General features: G+C 41.1%; 1 protein-coding gene across 1 annotated transcript in view; it reads left to right on the forward strand.

Annotated features, from left to right (window-relative positions):
* Nucleotides 1-866: 866 nt before the first annotated feature.
* LOC118216564 overlaps nt 867-25,347 on the forward strand; it is a 28,558-nt gene continuing 4,077 nt past the window's right edge. Inside the window, exons 1-16 of the mRNA XM_035397870.1 lie at nt 867-1,595; nt 1,691-1,786; nt 2,780-3,010; nt 3,285-3,307; nt 3,394-3,512; nt 3,943-4,347; nt 7,022-7,416; nt 7,717-7,812; nt 8,371-8,601; nt 8,859-8,881; nt 8,968-9,086; nt 9,500-10,046; nt 11,773-11,864; nt 11,956-12,425; nt 12,726-12,821; nt 13,545-13,775. Coding sequence (XP_035253761.1) covers nt 1,188-1,595; nt 1,691-1,786; nt 2,780-3,010; nt 3,285-3,307; nt 3,394-3,512; nt 3,943-4,347; nt 7,022-7,416; nt 7,717-7,812; nt 8,371-8,601; nt 8,859-8,881; nt 8,968-9,086; nt 9,500-10,046; nt 11,773-11,864; nt 11,956-12,425; nt 12,726-12,821; nt 13,545-13,775 — 3,582 coding nt within the window. The 5' untranslated portion in view covers nt 867-1,187. The remainder of the gene's footprint in view (nt 1,596-1,690; nt 1,787-2,779; nt 3,011-3,284; nt 3,308-3,393; nt 3,513-3,942; nt 4,348-7,021; nt 7,417-7,716; nt 7,813-8,370; nt 8,602-8,858; nt 8,882-8,967; nt 9,087-9,499; nt 10,047-11,772; nt 11,865-11,955; nt 12,426-12,725; nt 12,822-13,544; nt 13,776-25,347) is intronic.

Consider the following 25,347-nt stretch of genomic DNA (forward strand, 5'->3'; position numbering starts at 1 on the left):
GGGAGCATCAGGGGTTTATCTTTATTGAAGCATGCGTGTCTGTGCATGCAGGTGCATCTGAGAGGAACACATGAACTCACATTTAATTTTTACTTAACTTTACCACTTTACACATTAAACATTTTAATATGTATCATTTATTGTCATGATGAAGTACATGAGTGTAATTAACAGTAGTATTTTCCACCCTATATATATTTTGTCACACACCAGCGTGACACCCTTCGGGAGGGAGATGCGGCAGTACTGGGGAACACTGTTGGTAGCCACATGGAGAGAGAGAGAGAGAGTGCACCCCACCAAACACAAAATAAAATAAACAGCATTTTCCCCCTTCCCCCTCACGGGTTCCTGGCAAAAGCAGTGAATTAAAACAGCAGACTAAAATAACAAGTACAAAAGAAAGCAATACAAAACAGAGCAGAAACATTTCAGTCCCCCGCTTGTAGCTGGTCAGATTTTCACTTGACCAGCTCCTCCCACTTTTCAGTATTGGTCCACTTTCTTGGTCTTGTGTTCAAATAAATAAAACTGAAACAAAAATCATAATGCGCTCTCGGTGTGAGCTCCCAGTCTCCGCCCCGAACTGTGGAGAGCAGCACACCTTTAAGCACATGGGCTGGTTAGCTAACGTGGCCCAGGTGCGTGTGCTCTCTCCACCAGCCAATCTGCCTCTCCAGCAGACTGAATGCTGAAGTGTGTGTGAGAACAGACAACACAGACGAGGTGGGATCAAGTCAAAAAGAGAACTGCCCAGTAACATGGCACAGCATTAACCCATAAACCGTATGCATTAACCAGAACATAACATTTCCTGCCTTTTTACGTCAGCTAACCGGGACGCTGTTAAAGGTAACGTACTTGCGTCAGTCGGTTAGGGTGAATTATGTGACACCGTAAAACATTACTAGGTGTGGCTGTTCACCACATACGTCCCCCCAGAATTCACAAAAACCGGCAGAGCCAACTTGTCGGGCGGTTTGATCACCCGACCACAACGGCTCCGGTTCGCTCGGGCCAGGGGTGGAGATGGCGTGTGGGCCTCTCCTGTGCCTCCGGCACTCTCGCGTAGCCCCGCAGCTATTGTTTCCTGATTCTTGCATCGAGGTGTGTCTGGCTGAGAAGTGAAACTAAAGAAAAATCTGCAGTTGCTTCTCAAGGAGACAGCCTGTGACTCATTTTGTGAAATGGCGGCTAAAGCTTCATTTTTGGAAGAGGAGTTATGTTGTCCTGTGTGCTGTGAGATTTTCAAGGACCCTGTCGTCTTGGAGTGCAGTCACAGTTTCTGTAGAGTCTGTTTGCAGCAGTGCTCGGGACAGAACAGTCCTCGGGAGTGTCCCATCTGCAGGAGCAAGGCCTCTACAGGCCACCCTCCCGTAAGCCTGGCTTTAAAAAACATTGTGGAGTCCTACTTAAAGCAGAAGACCGAGTGTGAGGCTGCAGAGGCAAGTGAAGACCAGTGCCCTCTTCACAAAAAGGAACATCTGTTCTTCTGTGAGGATGATTTGCAGCCTCTCTGTATTGTGTGTCAGACTTCAAAAAAACACAGAAATCACCAGATCTGTCCTATGGAAGAGGCTGTTCCAGATCTGAAGGTATTCTATTTCTATTTATATTAGCATTAAAATATATGATTGCCTCAAATAAGTATTGATTGGTGTCATCTTATGAAAATTCTTTTTTATTTCAGGATGGACTCACGACGGCATTAATTCCTATTAAAGAGAAGTTAGAGATGTACACTGAAGTTACACAAAAGTGTGAAAAAATCATAAAACACATCAGGGTGAGTGAAACAGTTCAACAAGTATAATTTCTTAACTGTTTAATGTAGACAGTAAGGTATGTTTAAGGTGAATATACTATTTGCGTAGTATATTAGTATAGTGATCATTTTATATCCAAAATTTGTGCATTTACGCCACAGTTCTGTGTATGATAACTTTTGGAATATGAGTTTCTTCAGAAAGGTGTTTCATTTCTTTAAAGTAAAATACCTGTGATGAAAACGAATAAAACGAATGAAAAATGATTCAATTGAATCATATTAAGTAGCTTGGACTCGAAGTAGGGCTCATTACCACATCCTCATATGAAATGGGCTAAAGTCCAGAGAGTTTCCCCTCAGTTTAAACTGTGATGATGTCATAGTCTGGGACATCCTCTGAAGCATTCTCTTCTGCTGAATGCTGGCTTGTAAACTCTCTCTCTCCAGGCTTGCAGAGACCCTGCAGTTTAGATTGCATATTCACAAACATATTTGAGAGTGTACCAAACCTCAATATCAGCAAGGGCTTAGACTCTAATTGTACCATCAAATGCCCACCTCAGCCAAGTCTTCAGAGCATGCTTATATTTCTAGACCCTTTTCTACTTGAGTGGGACCTGCATGCTGGCTGCAAAAGAGAAAGGCCAAAATAAATCTTGGCATTGGACAAAAAGAGTTTGATACGAGAAAGTTTGAGCATATCAGGCACCGTTAAATGCTGATTTAATTGAGTAACATTTGTAATTTAGGCTTATTGATTACTTGTAAGCCCAACATGAATCTCACGAAGGCAAAATAAAATGATTTAATGAATCGCATATCTTATAGCCTAGTAAATGCATGAGAATATAGCAGAATACAACCGACATGCCTACTAAACTTACTATAATGTGTTTAAACTGTTTGGTTTACTCTTAATGTGCAGAGTCTTTTGTTCTCATGGATATTCTAAAGGAACCCATCGATACAGAAGAAACCTTATTTATGTTTATAATTGTATTTCAATGGCAGAGTCAAGCCCAGCACACAGAGAACCAGATAAAGGCAGAATTTGAGAAGCTTCACCAATTTCTACGAGCGGAAGAGGAGACCAGACTGGCTTCACTGAGGGAGGAAGAGGAGCAGAAGTGTCAGTTGATGAAGGAAAAGATAGAGAACTTCACACAAGTTATTTTCACCATTTCAAACACAATCAAGACTATAGACAAAAGTATAGAGGGTGAAGATGCTTTCTTCTTAAAGGTGACTATTTATTTATCTCTTGCATTGTTCTTGGCAATGACTGGTTCATTTATATGGAGTTTGTCAATGAGAAGGAGAGTTAATGATACCCCTACTTATATTCTTTTACGCATTTGTTCACACACACACGCACACACACACACACACATGCACACATACACCTACATTAAAACATATCAACTGGTTCTCTTGTTTCATTTTCCGATTATTCACATAACATATCATGTGTTTTGCTTCATAAATAATCCCTCCACTGTGTTTTTGTATTTCTCAGACCTATAAGGATGTTAAGAGAAGGTATGTAGACTCACACCTGTCTTCATCTTGTCTGTTTAACTGACTCCAATCCCCACAGTGTCTGTGACTCCCGCTTGTCATTACAGAGCCCAGTGCACACTGCAGGATCCAGAGTTGCTCTCAGTGGCACTGATAGATGTGGCCAAACACCTGGGCAACCTGAAGTTCAGAGTCTGGGAGAAGATGCTGGAGACGGTGCAGTACAGTGAGTAGCCTACTGGGGGAGAGGGATAGAAACGGTCACCGTAGAATTATAAATAATATGGCAATTCCAAATGTCCCAGTTCCTCCTCACATGTTGTCAAACACTGTATGTAAGGAATGGTCTTTTATGCTCATGATATCTATATAACGTCACAGAATTCAGCATTTTATTGATAAGCTTGTTTAGAGTTAGAGTATCATTTACCTTTTATTAATTTTTCTTTTTTCTCTCAGGAATATGACACTGATCTAACTCCATGTCTCATTTTTATTTTTTCTGTTATAATGCAGTAATGCATCAAAATATTCAATTTAATTCAGATTTATAATTTAAACCTTGTGTATTTATGCTTCTTTCCATAATAATATATTAAGAATCTAAATCTAAATGGTTAATGTCTTCCCTTCTGTCTTCCATCTTTATTGTTTAGCCCCTGTGATTCTGGATCCCAACACTATGTCCTCCAGGATCTGCCTGTCAGATGATCTGACTTGTGTGAGGCTCACTGAAGTTGAACAACAGATTCCTGAAAACCCTGAGAGGTTTTCCAGTGCCGTAATGGTATTGGGCTTCGAGGGTTTTACTTCAGGGAAACACAGCTGGGAGGTGGAGGTGGGGAAGAAATCTGCCTGGACTATAGGAGTGGTGCAAGAATCCATCAACAGAAAGGAGGCCAATTTATGCAGCCCAGAGAGTGGATTCTGGGTCCTAGCGCTGAGGAACGGTGATGATTACTTTGCATCTGGAGTTGCTGCCCTCAAACTGAAGAGGAAGCCCCAGAGGATCAGAGTGCAGCTGGACTATGACAGGGGGGAGGTGTCCTTCTTTGACCCCAGTGACATGTCACACATTTACACTTTTAAAGGCACATTCACCGAAAAAATCTTCCCATATCTCAATCCCCGCCAAAATGATGATGGCAGAAATGCTGGGGCCCTGCAGATCTGTCCATTGTCTGTAAGAGTGATGAAATCCCAGTAAGTCTGCCATTAATAATGATGCCATCACAGTGAGCGTATCATTAATAGTGATGTCATCACTGTGAGTGCCTCATTTCCGTGAAGGTGCCTGTAACCGATGTGACCTATTAAAACCATTGAACTGGATTGGATGGGGCTTTGTAGTCAACATTTATTCATCTAGTAGTCTTTTCACACTTGCAGTGCCCTCTTTTACAGCACCTGCTCTCCCTAGTTTCCTTGCATGTTGCTATTGCAGTGTTTGCTGTTCCATAGTTTTAACTGTTCTGTGAGTCTGTGTGTTGTATCTTGATAATCTTGTTTGGATGTTTCTTGCATACATTTTGTGATGTTCTGTCATGAATGGTTTTTATTTCCTTTATTTGCTGCAAACACATTTCCCCAAGGGGATAATACAAACTTGATATCATTCGATTTGATTATCATCATGTCTTTTCCCCATATCGGTCTGCAGTGCACACATAATCACTAATAATCGCACAGAGGTGTATTGATGCTGCATGTGTATTTTTATTGGAGCATGCGTGTGTGTGTGCGTGTGTGCTTGTGTGTGTGTGAGTGACATGGCTAATTGTTACAGCCTTGCCCTGCTCACATGTAGTTTCTGATACCATTCCTAGTCTGTTCTTAAACTGGCAGATCTCCAGGAACAGGGTTGCGAATCTTTGGTCTATTGCTTTACATTGACTGATAACAAAAGAAAGTTCTTTTGAATTATTTGATTTTAGCTACATTTTTATACGCCCTTGAATGACAGCCAAAGACTGTTCTTGCTCTGCTATTGGAAACATTTTACTGTGGTGTGATCTATGAGTGAACTAGCTTCGGTGCATCCTGAAAATTAACTAACTGAGCCAGGACATTTGGTGGGAACACAAACCAGCATACACACTGACCTTCCAGGGATGGTTTTGCCAGCTTCTGTGAACTCAATTCACCATTCGTGCAACCAGTACCAGATTGTCTTTGGGTGTTCACATGCACACTTCTCTTTGACCGTTGAATGTCCTGATCTTAATCCAAAACAAAGGGACTATCGGGACAAGACTAGTAATATTACCTTTGCAGGGTCAGAGGCCAAATCCCTCATCCTCCGTCAAAGTCAACTCCCAGAGGGACAAGGGACTGATGTGCACAATTTTGCCTTAATAATAATAATAATAATAACAACAACAACAACAACAACAACAACAACAACAACAACAACAATAATAATAATAATAATAATAATAATAATAATAATAATAACAATAACAATAATAATAATAATAATAATAATAATAATAATAATAAACATCTTGTTTAATTGGTCCCGTTGCAAACCTGTTTAGGTGACATACTGTATGGTATACTTAGCTGTAGTTGCCATAAAAACATTTTTTTTTTAAAAAACATTCACAAAACTCAATTTGGGCTAATTGTGTAACTTAAAAAAAGTACATTACTCAAAAAATAAGAATGTTCATTGCACCAGACTTATGGGATCTGAGCTGGACATAATTGCCTTATCTACAGAGTATGAGAACTGTTCATAAAGTTGTGGCAGTGCACTCTTACCTCCACCTGGGGGCGTGAAAGCACAAACAAAAGTACCTCAGCCTACAATCTCCACAACTACAGAGAATGCACAACGGAGTAAGCAAGGTTATGAACTTCTGTGTTGACCTTAAAAAAAATTAAAAAACACAGAATGAAGGACTTTATAAAGGGCGCAAGGTCTCGGAAAAACACATTGTCAGAATTCACACACAAGATTATGTCTCCTCCAAGAGGAGCAAATTAACTCATTTAATTTTTACTTAACTTTACAACTTTACACATTAAACATTTTAATGTTTATTACTTAATTATTGTCATGATGAAGTACATGCGTGTAATTAACAGTAGTATTTTTCGCCCTATATATATTTTGTCACACACCAGCGTGACACCCTTGGGAGGGAGATGCGGCAGTACTGGGGAACACTGTTGGTAGCCACATGAAGAGAGAGAGAGAGATGGAGTGCACCCCACCAAACACAAAATAAAATAAATGTCATTTTCCCCGTTTCCCCTCATGGGTTCCTGGCAAAAGCAGTGAATTAAAACAACAAACTAAAATAACAAGTACAAAAGAAAGCAAAACAAAACAGAGCAGAAACTTTTCAGTCCCACGCTTGTAGCTGGCCAGATTTGCACCTGACCAGCTCCTCCCACTTTTCAGTATTGGTCCACTTTCTTGGTCTTGTGTTCAAATAAATAAAACTGAAACAAAAATCATAATGCGCTCTCGGTGTGAGCTCCCAGTCTCGGCCCCAAACTGTGGAGAGCAGCACACCTTTAAGCACCTGGGCTGGTTAGCTAACGTAGCCCAGGTGCGTGTGCTCTCTCCGCCAGCCAATCTGCCTCTCCAGCAGACTGAATGCCAAATTATTTTTTTTTTATTCTTGCATAGGGGTGTGTCTGGCTGAGAAGTGAAAGTAAACAGAAATCAGCAGTTTCTTCTAAAGGAGACAGCCCGTGACTCATTTTGTGAAATGGCGGCTAAAGCTTCATTTTTGGAAAAGGAGTTATGTTGTTCTGTGTGCTGCGAGATTTTCAAGGACCCTGTCGTCTTGGAGTGCAGTCACAGTTTCTGTAGAGTCTGTTTGCAGCAGTGGTGGGGGGAGAACAGTCCTCTGGAGTGTCCCATCTGCAAGAGCAAGGCCTCTACAGGCCACCCTCCCATTAACCTGGCTTTAAAAAAAATTGTGGAGTCCTACTTAAAGCAGAAGACCGAGTGTGAGGCTGCAGAGGCAAGTGAAGACCAGTGCCCTCTTCACAGAAAGGAACTTCTGTTCTTCTGTGAGGATGATTTGCAGCCTCTCTGTATTGTGTGTCAGACTTCTAAACAACACAGAAATCACCAGATCTGTCCTATGGAAGAGGCTGTTCCGGATATGAAGGTATTCTATTTCTATTCATATTAGCATTAAAATATATGATTGCCTCAAATAAGTAATTTAATATTCATTTCAAAAGTTGCATTGAAGAAATCCTGACAGAGAGAACAAACAGGTACTTCCTGGTGTTTTTGCTTGTAATGTATCAGGATTTTATCAGGATGCGCTTCACTTGCTGCCTTCGCTTACAATACAGCAAAGCTCTCGATGTCTCAGAATGCCTAATTTAGTATTTGTTTCACATATCTACCCTGGATGACATTATGATTGGTCTCATCTTATGAAAATTCTATTTCATTTCAGGATGGACTCATGACAGCATTAATTCCTATTAAAGAAAAGTTAGAGATGTATACTGAAGTTACACAAGAGTGTGAAAAAACCATAAAACACATCAGGGTGAGTGAAATAGTTCAATAAAATATCACTGTCACATCTCATGAAACTTGCAAAAGAATAATAGAGTATCATTTCTTAATTGTTTAATGTAGGACTGCAAGGTATGTGTTAGATGAATATACTATTTTTATGGTATATTAGTATATTGATCATTTTATATCCAAAATCTGTGCATTTGTACCAGTCCTGTGTATGATAACTTGTGGCATATGAGTTTCTTCAGAAAGGTATTTCATTTCTTTAAATTGAAATGCCTATGTTTATTTTTCATAAATCGATAGAAAAATGATTCAACTGAATCACATTAAGTACCTCGGACTAGGAGTAGGGCTCATTACCGCTTCCTCATATGAAAAGGGGTGAAGTACAGAGAGTTTCCCCTCAGTTTAAACTGTGATGATGTCATAGTCTGGGACATCCTCTGAAGCATTCTCTTCTGCTGAATGCTGGCTTGTAAACTCTCTCTCTGTAGGCTTGCAGAGGCCCTGCTGCTTAGATTGCATAGTCAATCAAAATTCAGAAACTTCATTTATGTTTATAATTGTATTTCAATGACAGAATCAAGCCCAGCACACAGCGAACCAGATAAAGGCAGATTTTGAGAAGCTTCACCAATTTCTACGAGAGGAAGAGGAGACCAGTCTGGCTGCACTGAGGGAGGAAGAGGAGCAGAAGTGTCAGTTGATGAAGGAAAAGATAGAGAACTTCACACAAGTTATTTCTACCCTTTCAGACACAATTAAGGCTATTCACACATCCATAGAGGGTGAAGATGCTTTCTTCTTAAAGGTGACTATCTATTCATTTCTTGCATCATCCTCTCAATGACTGGTTCATTTATATGGCGTATGTCAAGGAGAAGTAGCATTAATGATATACCTTCTTTTATGTGTTTGTTCTCACACACACGTACGCACGCACACATGCATGCACTCACATTAACGTATATCAACTGGTTCTGCTGTTTCATTTGCGGATTATTCACATTATATATGATGTGTTTCCCTTCATAATTAATCCCCCCACTGTGTTTTTGTATTTCTCAGACCTATACGGATGCTAAGAGAAGGTATGTAGACTCAGACCTGTCTTCATCTTATCTGTTTAACTGACTCGAATCCCCACAGTGTGTGTGACTCCTGCTTGTCATTACAGAGCCCAGTGCACACTGCAGGATCCAGAGCTGCTCTCAGGGGCACTGATAGATGTGGCCAAACACCTGGGCAACCTGAAGTTCAGAGTCTGGGAGAAGATGCTGGAGGTGGTGCAGTACAGTGAGTAGCCTACTGGGGATGAGGGGTAAAAATGGTCGCCATAGAATTATAAATAATATGGAAATTTAAAACGTCACAGTTCTTGCTCATATGTTGACAAACACTATATGCAAAGAGTGGTCTTTTATGGTTATAATATCTACATAACATTACAGAATTCAGCATTTTATTTTTTTATTAGTTTTTTTACTTCTTTCTTTAAGGAATATGACACTGATCTAACTCCATGTCTTATGTTTTTGTTGTATTTTTCTTTTTCCTTTTATAATGCAGTAATGCATCAAAATATTAGATTTCATTCACATTTATAATTTAAACCATGTCCATTTATGCTTCTTTCCTTAAAAATGTATGAAGAATCTAAATATGAATGGTTAATGTCTTCCCTTCTGTCTTCCATCTTTATTGGTTAGCCCCTGTGATTCTGGATCCCAACACTATGTGCCCCCGGGTCTGTCTGTCAGATGATCTGACTTGTGTGAGGCTCTCTGAAGTTAAACAGCAGATTCCTGAAAACCCAGAGAGGTTTTCCTGTGGCGTAATGGTATTGGGCTCAGAGGGTTTTACTTCAGGGAAACACAGCTGGGAGGTGGAGGTGGGGGAAAAACCTACCTGGACTATAGGAGTGGTGAGAGAGTCCATCAACAGAAAGGAGGTCATTTCATGCAACCCAGGGAGTGGATTCTGGGTCCTAGGGGTGAGGGATGGTGATGATTACATTGCATCTGGAGGTGCTGTCCTCAAACTGGAGAGAAAACCCCAGAGCATCAGAGTGGAGCTGGACTATGACAGTGGGGAGGTGTCCTTCTTTGACCCCAGTGACATGTCACACATTTACACTTTTAAAGGCACATTCACCGAAAAAATCTTCCCATATGTCAATCCCTACCAAAATGATGATGGCAGAAATGGTGGGGTCTTGCAGATCTGTCCATTGTCTGTAAGAGTAATGACATCCCAGTAAATGTATCATTAATAGTAATGTTATCCCAGTGAGTGTATCATTGTTAGTGATGTTATCCCAGTGAATGCATCGTCTCAGTGATGGTGCCTGTAACTTATATGACCTAAACTATTAAAACTGTCGAAGACTGTTCTGGAGTGGATTGGATGGTGCTTTGTAATCAACATTTATTCAACTAGTGGTCTATTCACACTCGCTGTGCCCTCTTTTACAGCACATGCTCTTCATAGTTTCCTTGCATGTTGCTATTGCAGTGTTGGCTGTTCCATAGTTTTAACTGTTCTGTGATTCTCTGTGTTATGTATCTTGATGATCTTGTTTGTATGTTTCTTGTATACACTTTGTGATGTTCTGTCGTGAATGGTTTTTATTTCTTTTAAGACCCGCAAACAAATTGCCCCAGGGAGATAATCCAAACTTGATTTCTTTTGATTTGATTATCATTTTGTTTTATATGTCCCCTTATCAGTCTGCAGTGCACACATAATCTCTAATAATCACATTGAGGTTTAGATTATTTGCACTGCATTGTTGTCATGACTGAAATGTATGGTACCAGCAGATTCTTGGCATCATTCTGAAAATGATTAGTTATGGGATAATATTTAAACTGTACAGATATGAGAGGTGTTGGGTAAAATGCTACCCTTATGTTACGACCCCTGCCTCTGCTTGCCTGGGTAGTGCAGGTGGAGGAAGTTGCTTAATTACCTAATTGCCTGATTGCCTCCACCTGCCTGTGAGCCAACTTAAGCCCAGCAGTATGAGGCAAACAGAGATCTTCTTTCAGGTTTCTTTTGTGTGATTTGATTTGTGGTTTTGGGTTTGTAGTTTTTGTGAAGATCGTTTTGTTTGAACTTGGTGGGTTTTCCTTTTGTTTAGTTTGTTATTTATGCTAATAAATGTCTGGGTTTGTGTTTAAATCAATTTTTGGATTGTTGTTTTTGGGTACGTTGGACTTGTTGCGGCTTTTCGAGCCAGGCTGTAACACCGTAGTTTAGCCTCATACAGTTGAGGCCAAAAGTTTACATACAACTAGACTAAAGACATTCACACATTCACCACTCCACACATTTCATGTTACCATACATTTCTTATGTTAAATCAGTTACGGTATCTACTTTATTTCCATAAGAGGTAATTTTAAAATAATAGCCAAGACAAAAGAAAGCAATACAAAACAGAGCAGAAACATTTCAGTCCCACGCTTGTAGCTGGTCAGATTTTCACTTGACCAGCTCCTCCCACTTTTCAGTATTGGTCCACTTTCTTGGTCTTGTGTTCAAATAAATAAAACTGAAACAAAAATCATAATGCGCTCTCGGTGTGAGCTCCCAGTCTCGGCCCCAAACTGTGGAGAGCAGCACACCTTTAAGCACCTGGGCTGGTTAGCTAACATAGCCCAGGTGCGTGTGCTCTCTCCGCCAGCCAATCTGCCTCTCCAGCGGATTGAATGCTGAAGTGTGTGTGAGAACAGACAACACAGACGAGGCGGGATCAAGTCAAAAAGATAACGCAGCGGCTCTTTACGGCCCAGTAACATGGCACAGCATTAACCCATAGACCGTATGCATTAACCAGAACATAACATTTCCTGACTTTTTACGTAAGCTAACCGGGACGCTCTTAAAGGTAACGTACTTGCGTCAGTCGGTTACAGTGAATTATGTGACACCGTAAAACATTACTAGGTGTGGCTGTTCACCACATACGTCTCCCCAGAATTCACAAAAACCGGCAGAGCCAACTTGTCGGGCGGTTTGATCACCCGACCACAACGGCTCCGGTTCGCTCGGGCCGGGGGTGGAGACGGCGTGAGGGCCTCTCCTGTGCCTCCGGCACTCTCGCGTAGCCCCGCAGCTATTGTTTACTGATTCTTGCATCGAGGTGTGTCTGGCTGAAAAGTGAAAGTAAAGAAAAGTCTGCAGTTGCTTCTCAAGGAGACAGCCCGTGACTCATTTGGTGAAATGGCGACTAAAGCTTCATTTTTGGAAGAGGATTTATGTTGTTCTGTGTGCTGTGAGATTTTCAAGGATCCTGTCGTCTTGGAGTGCAGTCACAATTTCTGTAGAGTCTGTTTGCAGCAGTGCTGGGGGGAGAACAGTCCTCGGGAGTGTCCCATCTGCAGGAGCAAGGCCTCTACAGGCCACCCTCCCATTAACCTGGCTTTAAAAAACATTGTGGAGTCCTACTTAAAGCAGAAGACCGAGTGTGAGGCTGCAGAGACAAGTGAAGACCAGTGCCCTCTTCACAAAAAGGAACTTCTGTTCTTCTGTGAGGATGATTTGCAGCCTCTCTGTATTGTGTGTCAGACTTCAAAAAAACACAGAAATCACCAGATCTGTCCTATGGAAGAGGCTGTTCCAGATCTGAAGGTATTCTATTTCTATTTATATTAGCATTAAAATATATGATTGCCTCAAATAAGTAATTTAATATTCATTTCAAAAGTTGCATTGAGCAAATCCTGACAGAGAGAACAAACAGGTACTTCCTGGTATTTTTGCTTGTAATGTATCAGGATTTTATCAGGATGCGTTTCACTTGCTGCCTTTGCTTACAATACAGCACAGCTCTCGATGTCTCAGAATGCCTAATTTAGTATTTGTTTCACATATCTACCCTGGATGACATTATGATTGGTGTCATCTTATGAAAATTCTATTTCATTTCAGGATGGACTCATGACAGCATTAATTCCTATTAAAGAAAAGTTAGAGATGTACACTGAAGTTACACAAGAGTGTGAAAAAACCATAAAACATATCAGGGTGAGTGAAACAGTTCAATAAAATATCACTGTCACATCTCATGAAACTTGCAAAAGAATAATAGAGTATCATTTCTTAATTGTTTAATGTAGGACTTCAAGGTATGTGTTAGATGAATATACTATTTTTATGGTATATTAGTATATTGATAATTTTATATTTTTTATATTTTTTTATATTTTACACAAAAGTGTGAAAAAATCATAAAACACATCAGGGTGAGTGAAACAGTTCAACAAGTATAATTTCTTAACTGTTTAATGTAGGACAGTAAGGTATGTTTAAGGTGAATATACTATTTGCGTAGTATATTAGTATAGTGATCATTTTATATCCAAAATCTGTGCATTTATACCAGTCCTGTGTATGATAACTTGTGGCATATGAGTTTCTTCAGAAATGTGTTTCATTTCTTTAAATTGAAATGCCTATGTTTATTTTTCATAAATCGATAGAAAAATGATTCAACTGAATCATATTAAGTAGCTCGGTCTAGGAGTAGGACTCATTACCACTTCCTCATATGAAATGGGCTAAAGTCCAGAGAGTTTCCCCTCAGTTTAAACTGTGATGATGTCATAGTCTGAGACATCCTCTGAAGCATTCTCTTCTGCTGAATGCTGGCTTGTAAACTCTCTCTCTAGGCTTGCAGAGGCCCTGCTGTTTAGATTGCATATTCAATCAAAAACTTTATTTATGTTTATAATTGTATTTCAATGGCAGAATCAAGCCCAGCACACAGAGAATCAGATAAAGGCAGATTTTGAGAAGCTTCACCAATTTCTACAAGAGGAAGAAGCGACCAGACTAGCTGCACTGAGGGAGGAAGAGGAGCAGAAGTGTCAGCTGATGAAGGATAAGATAGAGAACTTCACACAAGTTATTACCACCCTTTCAGACAAAATCAAGGCTATTGACAAAATCATAGAGGGTGAAGATCCTTTCTTCTTAAAGGTGACTATTTATTTATTCCTTGCATTATTCTTGGCAATGACTGGTTCATTTATATGGCGTTTGTCAATGAGAAGGAGAGTTAATGATACACCTACTAATATTATATACCCTTTTATGCATTTGTTCACGGACACACACACACACACTCACTCACATATACACCTTCATTAAAATATATCAACTGGTTCTGCTGTTTCAGTTGCATATTATTCACATTACTGATTATGTGTTTCCCTTCATAATTAATCCCCCCATTGTGTTTTGTATTTCTCAGACCTATAAGGATGCTAAGAGAAGGTAGGCAGACTCTCACCTGTCTTCCTCTTATCTGTTTAACTGAATTCAAACTCCAAAGCCTGACTGTCTCCGCTTATTTTTACAGAGCCCAGTGCACACTGCAGGATCCAGAGCTGCTCTCAGGGTCACTGATAGATGTGGCCAAACACCTGGGAAACCTGAAGTTCAGAGTCTGGGAGAAGATGCTGGAGATGGTGCAGTACAGTGAGTAGCCTACTGGGGGAGAGGGATTGAAACGGTCACCGTAGAATTATAAATAATATGGAAATTCCAAATGTCCCAGTTCTTGCTCACATGTTATTAAACACTATATGCAAAGAGTGGTCTATTATGGTTATAATATCTATGTAACATCACAGAATTCAGCATTTTATTGATAAACGTATCAGAGTTAGAGTATCATTTATTTTTTATTAGTTTTTTTTTTTTTTCAAGGAATATCACACAGATCTAATTGCATGTCTTATGTTTTTTTTTTAATGTTTTCTTTAACAATGCATCAAAATATTAGATTTCATTCAGATTTGTAATTTAAACCTTGTCTATTTATCCTTCTTTCTATAAAAATATATGAAGAATCTAAATATGAATGGTTAATGTCTTCCCTTCTGTCTTCCATCTTTATTGTTTAGCCCCTGTGATTCTGGACCCCAATACTATGTGCCCCCGGGTCTGTCTGTCAGATGATCTGACTTGTGTGAGGCTCTCTGAAGTTAAACAGCAGATTCCTGACAACCTAGAGAGGTTTTCCTGTGGCGTAAGGGTATTGGGCTCAGAGGGTTTTACTTCAGGGAAACACAGCTGGGAGGTGGAGGTTGGGGAAAAACCTACCTGGACTATAGGAGTGGTGAGAGAGTCCATCAACAGAAAGGAGGTCAGTGCATGCAGCCCAGAGAGTGGATTCTGGGTCATAATGCAGAAGAACGGTGAGCATTACAGAGCAGCTGGAGTTGCTGCTAACCTCAAACTGAAGAGGAAGCCCCAGAGGATCAGAGTGGAGCTGGACTATGACAGGGGGAAGGTGTCCTTCTTTGACCCCAGTGACATGTCACACATTTACACTTTTAAAGGCACATTCACTGAAAAAATCTTCCCATTCATCAGTCCCTGCCTAAATGATGAGTGCAGAAATGCTGGGGCCCTGCAGATCTGCCCATTGTCTGTAAAAGTAATGAAATCCCAGTAAGTGTGTCATTAATAATGATGTCACCTCAGTGAGCGTATCATTAATAGTGATGTCATCACTGTAAGTGTATAATTATTAGTGATGTCATCCCAGTCAGTGTCTCATCTCAGTGAAGGTGCCTGTAACTGATGTGACCTATACTATTAAAACTGTTGAAGTGGATTGGATGAGGCTTTGTAGTCAACATTTGTTCATCTATTAGTCTTCTGTCACTTGCTGGGACCTCTATATGAAATCTACAGCACCAGCTCTCCATAGTTTCCTTGCATGTTGCTATTGCAGTGTTTGCAGTTCCATAGTTTTTACTGTTCTGTCAGTCTGTGTCTTTTGTATCTTGATAATCTTGTTTGTATGTTTCTTGTATACACTTTGTGATGTTCTGTCGTGAATGGTTTTAATTTCCTTTATTTTCTGCAAACAAATTGTCCCAAGGGGATTAAAAAAAAAAATACAAATTTCATATCATTTGATTTGATTATCATTATTCCTTTTCTCCTTAACAGTCTGCAGTGCTCACATAATCACTAATAATCGCATAGAGGTTTAGATTATTTGCATTGCATTGTTGTAATGACTGGTGTTTGGTAAAATGCTACCACTCGGTTTAGCATTATAGATCAGCACATTTTGGGAGCATCAGGTGTGCATCTTCATTGAGGCATGTGTGTGTGGGTGTGCGTGCATGCTTGCTTGTGTGTAAGTGTGTGTACATGTGCGTGTGCTTGTGTGTGTGTGTGCTGGTTTGTGTGTGTGTGTGCTTGTGTGTGTGTGCGTGACATGGCTAATTGTTGCAGCCTTGCCCTGTTGTGATGCGGTTCCTGTTACCATTCTTAGTCTGCTCCTAAACAGGCAGATCTCCAGGAACAGGTTTGGGAATGATTGGTCTATTGCTTTACACTAACACATAACTAAAGAAAGTTTCTTTGAATTATTTGATTTTAGTTACATCTTTGTATGCTCTTGAATGACAGCTGAAAACATTTCCTGCACTGCTATTAGAAACATTTTACTTTGGTGCATACTGCAAATGAACTAACCGAGCCAGGATATTTGATGGGAAAAAATCCAGCATACACACTGACCTTCCAGGGATGGTTTTGCCAGCTGCTGTGAACCCAATTCCACATCCGTGCAACCGGTACCAGATTTGGGTCTTTGGGTATACACATGCACACTTCTCCTTGACCAATTAGTTGAATGTCCTGATCTTAATCCAAAACAAAGGGACTATCGGGGCATGACTGGTAGTATTACCTTTGCAGGGTCAGAGGCCAAATCCTTCATCCTCTGTCAAAGTCAACTCCCAGAGGGACTGACGTGATGGATTTTGCCTAATAATTCAGTTATAATAACAACAACAACAACAACAACAACAACAATAATAAATGTATTGTTTAATTGGTTCAGTTACAACCTTGTGTCGGTGACATACTGTATGCTATACTTAGCTGTAATTATCATTCAAAAAAATTAAGAAAAACATTAGCAAAACTTGATTTGCACTAATTATGTAAAATAAGGATGCACATTGCATCAGCTTCATGGGAAATAAGCTGGACATCATTGCCTTATCTCTAGAGCATGAGGACTGATAAAGCTGTGGCAGTGCACTCTTACCTCCACCTGGGGGCATGAAAGCACATTCCACAAACAAAATGTAATGGACAGTACCTCAGTCTACAATCTCCACAACCACAGTGAATGCACACCGGAGTAATCAAGGTTACAAACTGCTGTGTTGTGTTGACCTTTAATAAAAAACATAGAATGAAGGACTTTATAAGTGGCGAAGCACATAAAACACATTATGAGAGTTCACACACAAATCTGTCCCCTCTAAGAGGAACAAATGAACTCACATTTAATGTATACTTAACTTTACAACTTTACACATTAAACTACTTATTTATTGTCAGTAGTATTTTCTGCCCTATATATATTTTGTCACACGCCAGCGTGACACCCTTGGGAGGGTGCACTGGACTGCACTCCTCTCAGTCAGTGAGTCAGTGAGTCACTCCATGCCGCACAAGCAGCCTCCCTCTCCTCTGTCCTGATTCTTCCAGAACTCTCCGCTGCATTTGACACTGTGGAGCACTCTATCCTCCTGTCCTCCCTGGCAGCAACAGGGATCTGCGGCACAGTCCTTGACTGGATTGAGTCTTACCTCTCTGACCGTTCCTTCCAGGTTGCCTGGGCGGATAAGGTATCACCACCCCGCCCCCTCGCCACCGGAGTTCCCCAGTGCTCAGTCCTCGGTCCCCTTCTCTTCTCCTTGTACACCAGATCCCTTGGCCCTGTAATATCTGCCCATGGCTTGTCCTATCACTCCTATGCCGACGACACGCAACTCTTTCTCTCCTTCTCCCCATCGGACACACAGGTCCCTGCCCGCATCTCTGCTTGCCTGAGGGACATACAGAGCTGGATGGACAATCACCACCTGAAGCTCAACCCGGGAAAGACGGAGCTAATCTTTATTCCTACTCTATCCTCTCCCCACCTCGACTTTTCCATTTCCCTAGAGGACATCGTAGTGACATCATCACCCTGTGCCAAGAATCTCCGAGTGGTGATGGACAACAGGCTGTCCCTCTCCAAGAACATCGCAGCGGTAAGCCGGGCATGCAGATTTTTCCTGTATAACATCCGCAGAATCTGCCCCTTTCTCACCACCTACTCAACCCAGCTCCTGGTCCAAGCAATGGTTCTATCCCGCCTGGACTACTGCAACTCTCTCCTGGCTAGACTACCAGCATCTGCCACCAGACCCCTGCAACTCATTCAGAATGCTGCGGCTCGTCTGGTCTTCAACCTCCCCAGACACTCCCACGTCACTCCCCTGCTCACTACCCTCCACTGGCTGCCTGTTATAGCTCGCATCAAATTTAAAACATTGGTCCTAGCATACCAGGCAGTCAAGGGATCAGCCCCAGCATACCTCCACAACATATTCAAACCCTACATGCCAGCCAGATCCCTCCATTCTGCTACCTCAGGAAGCCTGGCACCTCCCCCTCTTCGCACCTGCACTTCCAGAACACGTCTCCTGTCTGTTCTGGCCCCGCGATGGTGGAATGACCTCCCTGTGGAGGTCAGAACAGCTGAGACACAGACCCATTTCAAACGACGACTGAAGACTCACCTCTTCAGGCTGCACCTCTCCCCATCCTTCCCTACCCCCCTGCAAATGACTGTAAGCGTAGGGTTGTAACTAGGCAGCTGTTTCGTAGGTGACTTAGGTGCATTAACTGTCTTAACTACTACGTGTATTTTTCCATAGACTGCGTTGTTGCCGTTCTCGTTGTTAATGTTAATCAGTGTAACCTTCAGGGTCCAAGTTGAACTATGCGGTTGTTCCCTGCACTTGGACCGGTACTTCTCTCTAGGGGTTTCGTCATACTTGTTCCTGGTTATGGTTATACACTAACACTAAATAAAATAAACAGCATTTTCCCCCATCCCCCTCACAGGTTCCCGGCAAAAGCAATGAACTAAAACAACAAATTAAAATAACAAGTACAAAAGAAAGCTAAACAAAACAGAGCGGAAACTTTTCAGTCCCCTGCTTGTAGCTGGCCAGATTTAGACTTGACCAGCTCCTCCCGCTTTTCAGTATTGGTCCACTTTCTTGGTCTTGTGTTCAAATAAATAAAACTGAAACAAAAATCATAATGCGCTCTCGGTGTGAGCTCCCAGTCTCGGCCCCAAACTGTGGAGAGCAGCACACCTTTAAGCACCTGGGCTGGTTAGCTAACGTGGCCCAGGTGCGTGTGCTCTCTCCACCAGCCAATCTGCCTCTCCAGCGGATTGAATGCTGAAGTGTGTGTGAGAACAGACAACACAGACGAGGCGGGATCAAGTCAAAAAGAGAACGCAGCGGCTCTTTACGGCCCAGTAACTTGGCACAGCATTAACCCATAGACCGTATGCATTAACCGGAACATAACAGTTTGGTCACCCGACCTCAACGGCTCCGGTTCGCTCGGGCCGGGGGTGGAGACAGAGTGTGGGCCTCCACTGTGCCTCTGGCACTCTCAGGTGGCCCCGCAGCTATTGTTTCCTGATTCTTGCATCGGGGTGTGTCTGGCTGAGAAGTGAAAGTAAAGAAAAATCTGCAGTTGCTTCTGAAGGAGACAGCCTTTGCCTCATTTTGTGAAATGGCGGCTAAAGCTTCATTTTTGGAAGAGGAGTTATGTTGTTCTGTGTGCTGTGCGATTTTCAAGGACCCCGTCCTCTTGGAGTGCAGTCACAGTTTCTGTAGAGTCTGTTTGCAGCAGTGCTGGGGGGAGAACAGTCCTCGGGAGTGTCCCATCTGCAGGAGCAAGTCCTCTACAGGCCACCCTCCCATTAACCTGGCTTTAAAAAACATTGTGGAGTCCTACATAAAGCAGAAGACCGAGTGTGAGGCTGCAGAGGCAAGTGAAGACCACTGCCCTCTTCACAGAAAGGAACTTCTGTTCTTCTGTGAGGATGATTTGCAGGCTCTCTGTATTGTGTGTCAGACTTCAAGAAAACACAGAAATCACCAGATCTGTCCTATGGAAGAGGCTGTTCCGGATATGAAGGTATTCTATTTCTTTTCATATTAGCATTAAAATATATGATTGCCTCAAATAAGTAATTTAATATTCATTTCAAAAGTTGCATTGAGCAAATCCTGACAGAGAGAACAAACAGGTACTTCCTGGTATTTTTGCTTGTAATGTATCAGGATTTTATCAGGATGTGTTTCACTTGCTGCCTTTGCTTACAATACAGCACAGCTCTCGATGTCTCAGAATGCCTAATTTAGTATTTATTTCATATATCTACCCTGGATGACATTATGATTGGTGTCATCTTATGAAAATTCTATTTCATTTCAGGATGGACTCATGACAGCATTAATTCCTATTAAAGAAAAGTTAGAGATGTACACTGAAGTTACACAAGAGTGTGAAAAAACCATAAAACATATCAGGGTGAGTGAAACAGTTCAATAAAATATCACTGTCACATCTCATGAAACTTGCAAAAGAATAATAGAGTATCATTTCTTAATTGTTTAATGTAGGACTGCAAGGTATGTGTTAGATGAATATACTATTTTTATGGTATATTAGTATAGTGATCATTTTATATCCAAAAATCTGTGCATTTATACCAGTCCTGTGTATCATAACTTGTGGCATATGAGTTTCTTCAGAAAGGTATTTCATTTCTTTAAATTGAAATGCCTATGTTTATTTTTCATAAATCGATAGAAAAATGATTCGACTGAATCATATTAAGTAGCTCGGTCTAGGAGTAGGGCTCATTACCATTTCCTTATATAAAATGGGCTAAAGTCCAGAGAGTTTCTCCTCAGTTTAAACTGTGATGATGTCATAGTCTGGGACATCCTCTGAAGCATTCTCTGCTGCTGAATGCTGGCTTGTAAACTCTCTCTCTCTAGGCTTGCAGAGGCCCTGCAGTTTAGATTGCATATTCAATCAAAAACTTTATTTATGTTTTTAATTGTATTTCAATGGCAGAATCAAGCCCAGCACACAGAGAACCAGATAAAGGCAGATTTTGAGAAGCTTCACCAATTTCTGCGAGCGGAAGAGGAGACCAGACTAGCTGCACTGAGGGAGGAAGAGGAGCAGAAGTGTCAGTTGATGAAGGAAAAGATAGAGAACTTCACACAAGTTATCACCACCCTTTCAGACAAAATCAAGGCAATTGACAAAACCATAGAGGGTCAAGATGCTTTCTTCTTAAAGGTGACTATTTATTTATTCCTTGCATTATTCTTGGCAATGACTGGTTCATTTATATGGCGTTTGTCAATGAGAAGGAGAGTTAATGATACACCTACTAATATCATATACCCTTTTATGCATTTGTTCACAGACACACACACACACACTCACTCACACATACACCTTCATTAAAATATATCAACTGGTTCTGCTGTTTCAGTTGCATATTATTCACATTACTGATTATGTGTTTCCCTTCATAATTAATCCCCCCATTGTGTTTTGTATTTCTCAGACCTATAAGGATGCTAAGAGAAGGTAGGCAGACTCTCACCTGTCTTCTTCTTATCTGTTTAGCTGAATTCAAACTCCAAACCTGACTGTCTCCTGCTTGTCTTTACAGAGCCCAGTGCACACTGCAGGATCCAGAACTGCTCTCAGGGGCACTGATAGATGTGGCCAAACACCTGGGCAACCTGAAGTTCAGAGTCTGGGAGAAGATGCTGGAGATGGTGCTGTACAGTGAGTAGCCTACTGGGGAAGAGGGGTAAATGGTCACTGTAGAATTATAAGTAATATGGCAATTCCAAATGTCCCAGTTCTTGCTCATATGTTGACAAACACTATATGCAAAGAGTGGTCTTTTATGGTTATAATATCTATTTAGCATCACAGAACCCAGCATTTTATTGATAAACTTATCAGAATTAGAGTATCATTTATTTTTTATTAGTTTTTTCTTCTCTTTTTCAAGGAATATCACGCAGATCTAATTGCATGTCTTATGTTTTTTATTTTTATGTTTTCTTTAACAATGCATCAAAATACTAGATTTCATTCAGATTTGTAATTTAAACCTTGTCTATTTATGCTTCTTTAAAAAAAAATATATGAAGAATCTAAATATGAATGGTTAATGTCTTCCCTTCTGTCTTCCATCTTTATTGTTTAGCCCCTGTGATTCTGGATCCGAACACTATGTGCCCCCGGGTCTGTCTGTCAGATGATCTGACTTGTGTGAGGCACACTGAAGTTAAACAACAGATTCCTGACAACCCAGAGAGGTTTTCCCGTGGCGTAATGGTATTGGGCTCAGAGGGTTTTACTTCAGGGAAACACAGCTGGGAGGTGGAGGTGGGGGAAAAACCTACCTGGACTATAGGAGTGGTGAGAGAGTCCATCAACAGAAAGGGGGTCAGTGCATGCCGCCCAGAGAGTGGATTCTGGGTCATAATGCAGAAGAACGGTGAGCATTACAGAGCAGCTGGAGTTGCTGCCCTCAAACTGAAGAGGAAGCCCCAGAGGATCAGAGTGGAGCTGGACTATGACAGGGGGAAGGTGTCCTTCTTTGACCCCAGTGACATGTCACACATTTACACTTTCAAAGGCACAATCACTGAAAAAATCTTCCCATTCATCAGTCCCTGCCGAAATTATGAGGGCAGAAATGCTGAGGCCCTGCAGATCTGTCCATTGTCTGTAAAAGTAATGAAATCCCAGTAAGTCTGCCATTAATAATGATGTCACCTCAGTGAGTGTATCATTAATAGTGATGTCATCACTGTGAGTGTATAATTATTAGTGATGTCATCCCAGTGAGTGTCTCATCTCAGTGAAGGTGCCTGTAACTGATGTGACCTATACTATTAAAACTGTTGAAGTGGATTGGATGAGGCTTTGTAGTCAACATTTGTTCATCTATTAGTCTTCTGTCACACTTGCTGGGACCTCTATATGTAATATACAGAACCAGCTCTCCATAGTTTCCTTGCATGTTGCTATTGCAGTGTTTGCAGTTCCATAGTTTTTACTGTTCTGTCAGTCTGTGTCTTTTGTATCTTGATAATCTTGTTTGTATGTTTCTTGTATACACTTTGTGATGTTCTGTCGTGAATGGTTTTTATTTCCTTTATTTTCTGCAAACAAATTGTCCCAAGGGGATTATAAAAAAAATACAATTTTGATATCATTTGATTTGATTATCATTATTTCTTTTCCCCATATCAGTCTGCAGTGCTCACATAATCACTAATAATCCTATAGAGGTTTAGATTATTTGCACTGCATTGTTGTAATGACTAAAATGTATGGTACCAGCAGACTATTGGCAGCATTCCTAAAATTATTTGTTTTGGGACAATATTTAAACTGTACAGATATGAGAGGTGTTCTGTAAAATGCTACCACTTGGTTTAGCATTATAGATCAGCACCTTTTGGGAGCATCAGGTGTGCATTTTTATTGGGGCATGTGTGTGTGGGTGTGCGTGCATGCGTGCTTCTGTGTAGGGGTGTGTACGTGTGTGTGTGCTTGTGTGTGTGTGTGTGTGTGCTTGTTTGTGTGTGTGTGTGTGTGTGTGTGTGTGCGTGACATGGCTAATTGTTGCAGCCTTGCCCTGTTGTGATGCGGTTCCTGTTACCATTCTTAGTCTGCTCCTAAACAGGCAGATCTCCAGGAATAGGGTTGGGAATGATTGGTCTATTGCTTTACACTAACAAATAATTAAAGAAAGTTCCTTTTGAATTATTTGATTTTAGTTTCATCTTTATATGCTCTTGAATGACAGCTGAAAACGTTTCCTGCACTGCTATTAGAAACATTTTATTTTGGTGCATACTGCAAATGAACTAACTGAGCCAGGATATTTGATGGGAAAAAATCCAGCATACACACTGACCTTCCAGGGATGGTTTTGCAAGCTGCTGTGAACCCAATTCCCCATCCATGCAACCGGTACCAGATTTGGGTCTTTGGGTATCCACATGCACACTTCTTCTTGACCAGTTAGTCACGTCCTGATCTTAATCCAAAGCAAAGGGACTATCGGGGCAAGACTAGTAATATTACTTTTGCAGGGTCAGAGGCCAAATCCTTCATCCTCCGTCAAAGTCAACTCCCAGAGGGACTGATGTGCTGGATTTTGCCTTAATAATAATAATAATAATAATAATAATAAATGTATTGTTTTATCGGTCCAGTTGTAAACTTGTGTAGGTGACATACTGTATGGTATACTTAGCTGTAATTGTCATTTAAAAAGATTTAATAAAAACATTTACAAAACTTAATTTGTGCTAATTGTGTAACTGTGAAATTAAAAAAATAAGGATGTACACTGCACCAGCCTTACGGGAACTGAGCTGGACATCATTGCTTTGTTTATAGAGCATAAGGAGTATTCATAAAGTTGTGGCAGTGCACACTTACCTCCACCTGGGGGCGTGAAAGCACATTCCACAAACAAAATGTAATCGACAGAACCTCAGTCTACAATCTACACAACTACAGAGAATGCACAACGGTGTAAGCAAGGTTATAAACTGCTGTGTTGTGTTGACTTTGAAAAAAAAAAACATAGAATGAAGGACTTCATAAGGGGCGCAAGCTCTCGGAAAAACACATTGTCAAAGTTCACACGCAATATTATCTGTCCCATCTAAGAGGAACAAATGAACTCACATTTAATTTTTACTTAACTTTACCACTTCACACATTAAACATTATAATATTTATTACTTATTTATTGTCATGATGAAGTACATGAGTGTAATTAACAGTAGTATTTTCCGCCCTATATATATTTTGTCACACGCCAGCGTGACACCCTCTGGAGGGAGATGCGGCAGTACTGGGGAACACTGTTGGTTGCCACATGAAGAGAGAGAGAGTGCACCCCACCAAACACAAAGTAAAATAAACTGCATTTTCCCCCACACCCCTCACAGGTTCCCGGCGAAAGCAGTGAAATAAAACAACAAACTAAAATAAGAAAGACAAAAGAAAGCAAAACAAAACAGAGCAGAAACTTTTCAGTCCCCCGCTTGTAGCTGGCCAGATTTTCACCTGACTAGCTCCTCCAACTTTTTAGTAGTGGTCCACTTTCTTGGTCTTTTATTTATTTGAACAAAAGACCAAGAAAGTGGACCACTACTGAGTCACAGGCTGTGACCTCCCAGTCTCCGCCCCAAACTGTGGAGAGCAGCACACCTTTAAGCACATGGGCTGGTTAGCTAACGTAGCGCTCTCGGTGTGACCTCCCAGTCTCCGCCCCAAACTGTGGAGAGCAGCACACCTTTAAGCACATGGGCTGGTTAGCTAACGTGGCCCAGGTGCGTGTGCTCTCTCCACCAGCCAATCTGCCTCTTCAGTGAACTGGATGTCACATAATTATTTCCTTATTCCTGCATAGGGTGTGTCTGGCTGAGAAGTGAAACTAAAGAAAAGTCTGCAGTTGCTTCTCAAGGAGACAGCCTTTGACTCATTCTGTGAAATGGCGACTAAAGCTTCATTTTTGGAAGAGGAGTTATGTTGTCCTGTTTGCTGTGAGATTTTCAAGGACCCTGTCGTCTTGGAGTGCAGTCAC

This window comes from Anguilla anguilla, chromosome 2 (assembly GCF_013347855.1).
Source record: "Anguilla anguilla isolate fAngAng1 chromosome 2, fAngAng1.pri, whole genome shotgun sequence".
Classification (NCBI taxonomy): Eukaryota; Metazoa; Chordata; class Actinopteri; order Anguilliformes; family Anguillidae; genus Anguilla; species Anguilla anguilla.